The following is a 6,563-nucleotide window of genomic DNA, read 5'->3' as shown; positions in this document are numbered from 1 at the left end:
CATGTTCTGGGGTTGTTAACCAATGTCATAAAACAATATGTGTACCGACTGTTTAATGAGAAGTAACTACTTGCTCTGTAAACCTTCGCCTAAAGTACAAAAAAAAAAAAAAAAAATTTGAGTCTCTGGGTGATGCAAATAGTTAACACGCCCAGGCCCTAACCAAAAGGTTGAAAATTCAAGTCCAGAGGCACCTCGGAACAAAGGCATCGTGATCTACTTCCCATAAAAATCAGCCACTGGAAACCTTATGTTGCACAGTTCTACTCTGACACATATGGGCTCGCCATGAGTCAATGTTGACTCACGGCAACTGGTATTATTAGTTAGCCCTTCTACTTCAGACAGAATAACTCTACTATGGAGAAGGGCAGTGTAAAACTTTCCAATCTTGGGAGAAATACCCCTTTACAATTTGTAATTCACTTTGTTCTGGCTCTATATTTGCCCAACAAATATATTTGTGTGGCAGAAAGATTTGACTATTTACAATATTGAGTGAAAAGAGCATTGGACCTGGTAGGGCTCTAGGTGCCCTGCTCATTTCCGATGGCAACATCCAAAACCGTCCCTTTTCTAGGTCTGAGTGTCCACAGCTTGTCAAGCCCTCTCATGCCTTTGCTCAGGCCATTCCCTCTGTCTAGAGGAACCTTTTGTCCTTGCTTCTTCTGGAGGACTTTCACTTGTTCTTAGAAACACTTTTCACATGTTGCTTCTGGGAAACTTTCCATCACCTCCAGGAAGAAAGTGGGTAATTAGTAAATTAACCATCTGTTTTGCCTGCCAGGTGGTTAACACTTTTTCAGCTTTATATCCCAAGCACCTAAAACACAGTGCGTGTAACATAGTCGCTGCTCAGCAGACACTGCCTGAAAGAATGAATGAACCCACCTTCAGACAGAGAGACAAAGAAGCAGAGAAAGACTGCACTCGTTCGTCTAAAGTTTCTGAGTTGTAAAATTCTGAGGCTGATCCTAGTTGGGAGGATTTGCAGAGCAGAGGTTTTATTTCCAAGGTTTCTCATAATATTTGCTGTCCTTAGGCAAGATCAAGGTCATCTCTGGGAGGGAAAGAACTCACAACAGGGCCAACCATGGACAATTCATAAAGCAGAGCCTCGGTGTATTTTCAAATATACACTCTTAACAAGGTGCCTTCTGCTCTTCAAAGTCAGTGCCTACATGGATCCCTGTTACAGAATCCATAGGATGTGTCCACCAAAGTATTGAGAATAATAACTACTTAATTCATTGCCTGCATAATTTGCACTGGACAGGCTTCTTTATTAATTCATTAATAAATGAGTGTATTAATTCAACAAAAACTCTACTAAAAAGAGATACAACTCCCCAGTTTCAAACTGCTCATAGTCTAGTGATTTGGAAAACACTCCTAAGTGTCAGGGTAGGGTAGTTCATTCGGTCCTCTGGAAACTCAAGGAATGGGCCCCTCAGTCTACAAAGCAGTGGAGGGGTTCCTGCATAATATGGCTTGATCTGAGCCCTGGAGCATGACTGAACTATATTAGAATCACTGAAAAATGGCAAGCGAATGAATGTTATACATGAGGACAAACAAGAGGCAGAAAAAGATGGGCAGGATGGCAGTGTTTGAACCATGAAGATGTGCAAATTTCTATTTTGTTCTCTAATTCCAAGCTGTAGCGCCCTGTTTCTAGCTGCCTGCTGGACAGCAACATGAACTACACTTACTCATTGATTAATTTCTCTCTGCCAAACTTGTGCTGGGCATTCTGGGAAGAAATGTGACTAGGTCCATGAAACAGAGGTGTCTGCAACCTAAAGGAAGAGAGACAAGAGATTAAGAGCTATAAGCCAGTGGCAAGCACAGCTCCAAGGGAGCAAAGAAAACTCATCATATTCCTTCCCTAACTGCAACTTTTTCTAGCTTTCTCACATCCTCACTGTTCTCCTAGTTGCCAAAAGTGAAAACCATAGAGTTGCTGTTAGCATCTCCCCTCCCTGGGCCTCCATATATAAATAATTTATGATAATCAATGTTAAGTCCTACTGACTCCATGTCTGGGTGTGCTTTAAAATACTCAAGAGAAAAAAAATGTGTGTGGGGATAAGGGAAGCAACAAGTTTAGCAGGGATTTAAGCAGGGTAACGTTACGTAGGGGTTTATTATATTATACTTCCTACATTCGTGTAAGTCTGGAAATTTCCATAGTAAAGAGTTAAGGAGAAATGGAATAACCAGAGTACAATTAAAGAGAATGTTGACACATTGTGAAAAATGTAACCAATGTCACTGAACAATTTTTGTGGAAATTGTCCGATGGGAACCTAATTTGCGGTGTAAAGTTTCACCAAAAACACAATAAAATATTATTAAAAAAAAAAAAGTTAAGGGATAAAACTCACTTTGAATAGTGCGATAACAACTTTCTAAAACACAAAGACATATATACCTGCTAAATAGAAATGCATAAAACAATTATCTTTATCCTAGTATGATAGGAAATTCTTCACATTTTTCTTTATTTCTATATTTTCTGAATTCTCTACAATGAGCATACATTTCTTCTTTAATAAGAATATGAACTATAAGTATTGTTTGAAATAAAATTAGATGAAAATGCTTTTAAAATTTTATAGAAAAACCCAAACTCACTAACCTTGCTTTCAAAATACAACTTACTTCCCCAACCTAACCCCAAATGACTCCTCTACAGCCAGATTCCTGGGGTTGAATATTTACATAGATTGTTTTTCTATTTTGTTTCCTAATTCCAATTTTGGCATACCAGACTGTAGGCCCAAGGATATCCAAAGATTTAAGAAACACAAGCCTCAGACTTAAATTCCACTGCTCTTACTGACCGTGTGACCTTATGCTCTCTCTGTCTCCATTTCCTCATCTGTAAAACAGGGGTAAAAACAGAATCCACCTCATCGGGCCTTTATGGTTCCAAGTGTTAATTTATATAAAGCCCTTGGAATGACATTTAGTACTCAATTGGTTAACTATCATCACTATTACTCATGCCCAGTACATATCTCACATAGTCTCCCACTTATTCAACAATATGTGCACACTTCTGTAACAGAAACATTTACTAATGAATGAGGTAACTTTTCCCACTCAGAACAGAAAAAAGGAGGAGGATACTAATCCTGTAACTGTTGGCCTCTGCTGCCAGGAGCCCTGGGTTCATTCCCTGCTCCTCTGAAGAGCCCTCTTTTAGAAATCAGGGTAGAGGAAAGAAAGGAGGCTGAGCCCAAGCATCTGTGTCTGCAAAGAACCACAGAAGCTACCCCGTCTGGAGGCGATGCAGTCCTTAAACAACAGATCAGAAGTAGTCCAGAAAATGCTCCCTTTGCTGCAGGGATCAGAGAGAAGAGCCAGTGGCACTTTCAGGGGCTTCCGGAGAACGAGATGTTTTCCGAATATTATAACAGAGTTAATATTAGCAAAGGAGCCCTGGTGGCGCAATGGTTAAGCGCTTGGCTGCTAACAGAAAGATTGGTGGTTGGAACCCACCAACAGCTCCCCGGGCGGGGAAACACCTGGCGATCTGCTCCGGTAAATATTTCAGCCTAGAAAACCGTATGGGGCAGTTCTATTCTGTCCAGTAGGGTCGCCAAGTCGGAATCCATTCCATGGGCACATAACAACAACAATAATATTAGAAATCAACGCTTTGTCAGGCGGCAGCACTGTTCTAAACATTTGACTTGTATCATTTTATTACTTCTCAAATAAAAAGGTAGTAGGTAAGTACTCCTAATATCCCTTCTTACAGAATAAAACATTGTGGCACAGAGAGATTAAGTTGTTGCCCAACGTTACACCGCTAGGAAGTAGCGGAGTGTATGGAACATTGGGCGGGGAGGCAGGCCGGGCAGCCGAGCGCCCAGGAGACCCCAAACCCTGCACAACCCCGGGACGCGCAAACTGTCCCAAAAGCTAAGAGGCTCCGCCGAGGGGAACGCAAGCAGCCGCCCCTACCCTTTAACCCAATCCGCCGCGGCTGACTGCGGCTCTCGGCCCAGTGAACAAGGGTCGCTGTCGCTAATCTCACAACTAGGCCATAAAAGTTTAAGGGGATAACGAGGTCCGGGGTCTCACTCACCTCTCTAAAAGGAACGAAGGCCGCAAGCTCAACCTCCTGGAGCGAACCTGCCTCCAACTACACAGAGCTCCTGGACTACATTTCCCAGAATTCCCGAGAGGAACACGCGACACTACCCCGGCCCTTGGAGCGGAACTGTCTGTTCCAACACCTGCAGCCTGTATAAAATTTCCCAGAATCCCTGCTTGGAAGAGGCTCCCTAGTCTCGCCCTCACGTAGCCAAGATACTTCCAAACACGCAGACCTCTGGATTATATTTCCCTATTTCCGTAGCGGAGCAAATGAAACAGGTGCACTTTCCCGGAGCGGAAGTGCCTCCAAACACAGGGAGTATCTGGACTACACGTCCCAGAATCCTCCGTAGGGCTTCCCCGCCAATCTGCAATTTTCCTTTAAGAATTAGCTGGTGGAGTCGTAATCAGTATTCTGGGACTTGTAAAATTCTGGCTTGCGTTTTCTTTTTCTCACCTTTCCCCTTTTGCACATGACAGACGCTGGAAATTTGAAAAGGAAATGGAAATAATTGTAACAGCGTGTAATGTATGAATTAAAAATAGAGATCTTACAAGGGATCTGGTTGCTAACCCTATCTCTGATAATGGTTTAATATCCAGAATATATAAAGAACTTCTACAACTCAAAAACAAAAGGACAAACCATTCAATCAAAAAACGGCTAAGAACATGAATAGACATTCAGTAAAGAATACAAATGGCCAATAACCACAGGAAAAGTGGATCAATGTCATCAGCCTTTGGGGAAATGCAAATCAAAACCATGATGAGATATCAATTCACAACCACTAGAATGGCTGTTAATTTAAAAAAAAATACAAAACAAAACAAGTATTGGCAAAGATCTGGAGAAATTGGAACCCTCATCCATTGTTGTTAGGTGCCATCAAGTTGATTCCAACTCATACCGACCCTCTATGTACAACCGAATGAAACACTGCCCAGTCCTGCACCATCCTCACAGTCGTTGCCATGTTTGAAACCACTGTTGCAGCCAGTGTGTCAATCCATCTCGTTGAGGGTCTTCGTCTTTTTCACTGGCCCTCTACTTTACCAAGCATGATGTCCTTCTTCAGGGACTGCTCCTTCCTGATAACATGTCTAAAGTATGTGAGACGAAGTCTCACCATTCTTGCTTCTAAGGAGCATTCTGGCTGTACTTCTTCCAAGAAAGATTTGTTCATTCTTCTTGCAGTCCAGAATTCAAAAGAAGCCAATACCACAATTCAAAGGCATCAACTCTTCTTCTGTCCTCCTTATTCATCATCCAGCTCGTGCAAGCATATGAGGCAATTGAAAACACCATGGCACTGGTCAGGTGCACCTTAGTCCTTAAAGCGATATCATTGCTTTTTAACACTTTAAAGAGATCTCTTGAAGCAGATTTGCCCAAGGCAATGCATTGTCTGATTTCCTGACTGCTACTTCCATGGGTGTTGACTGTAGATCCAAGTAAAATGAAATCCTTGACAACTTCAACCTTTTCTCCATTTATCATGATGTTGCCTACTGGTCAAGTGGTGAGGATTTTTGTTTTATATTGAGGTGTAATGCATACTGAATGCTGTGGTCTTTGATCTTCATCAATAAATGCTTCAAATCCTTTTCACTTTCAGCAAGCAAGGTCTTGTCATCTGCATATTGCAGGTTGTTAATGAGTCTTCCTCCAATCCTAATGCTGCATTCTTCTTCATATAGTCCAGCTTCTCAGATTATTTGCTCAGCATACAGATTGAATAAGGATGGTGAAAGGTTACAACCCTGACACACACCTTTCCAGACTTTAACCATGCAGCATCCCCTCGTTCTGTTCGAGTGACCATCTCTTGGTCTAAGTACAGGTTCCTCATGAGCATAATTAACTGTTCTGGAATTCTCATTCTTCACAATATTGTCCATAATTTATTATGATCCACATAGTTGAATGCCTTTGCATAGTCAATAAAACACAGGTAAACATCTTTCTGGTATTATCTGCTTTCAGCCATGACACACCTGACATCAGCAATGATATCCCTTGTTCTATATCCTCTTCTGAATCTGGCTTGAATTTCTGGCAGTTCCCTTTTGATGTACTGTTGTAACTGCTTTTGAATGATTGTCAGCAAAATTTTATGTGTGTGTGCTATTAATGACATTGTTCAATAATTTCTGCATTCTGTTGGATCTCTTCTCTTTGGAATGGGTTCAAATATGGATCTCTTTCAGTTGGTTGGCCAGGTAGCTGTTTTCCAAATTTCTTGGCATAGACAAGTGAGTGCTTCTAGCACTGCATTCGTTTGTATTCTGGTATTCCATTAGTTCCTGGAGCCTTGTTTTTCGACAATGCCTTCAGTGCAGCTTGGATGTCTTTTAGTACATTCAGTTCTTGATCATATGCCACCTCCTAAAATGGTAGAACATCGACCAATTCTTTTTGGTACTATGACTCTGTATTCCTTCCATCTTCT

General features: G+C 41.6%; 1 protein-coding gene across 2 annotated transcripts in view; it reads right to left on the bottom strand.

Moving 5' to 3' along the window:
* The window catches only part of LOC101342545 (zinc finger protein 45), a 63,739-nt gene extending 59,515 nt beyond the window's left edge, over positions 1-4,224 (bottom strand). For both annotated transcript variants that reach the window (XM_012559197.2, XM_023742728.1), the window contains exons 1-2: positions 4,100-4,224; positions 1,713-1,799 (exon numbers count right to left, since the gene is read on the bottom strand). In XM_012559197.2, the coding sequence (XP_012414651.2) occupies positions 1,713-1,716 (4 nt within the window). In that variant the 5' untranslated portion in view covers positions 1,717-1,799; positions 4,100-4,224. The remainder of the gene's footprint in view (positions 1-1,712; positions 1,800-4,099) is intronic.
* Between the last annotated feature and the right edge of the window lie 2,339 nt (positions 4,225-6,563).

Source organism: Trichechus manatus, unplaced genomic scaffold (assembly GCF_000243295.1).
Source record: "Trichechus manatus latirostris isolate Lorelei unplaced genomic scaffold, TriManLat1.0 scaffold00216, whole genome shotgun sequence".
Lineage (NCBI taxonomy): Eukaryota > Metazoa > Chordata > Mammalia > Sirenia > Trichechidae > Trichechus > Trichechus manatus.
Note: the sequence above shows the minus strand (reverse complement) of the source record. Positions and strands in the feature narration are given on the sequence as shown.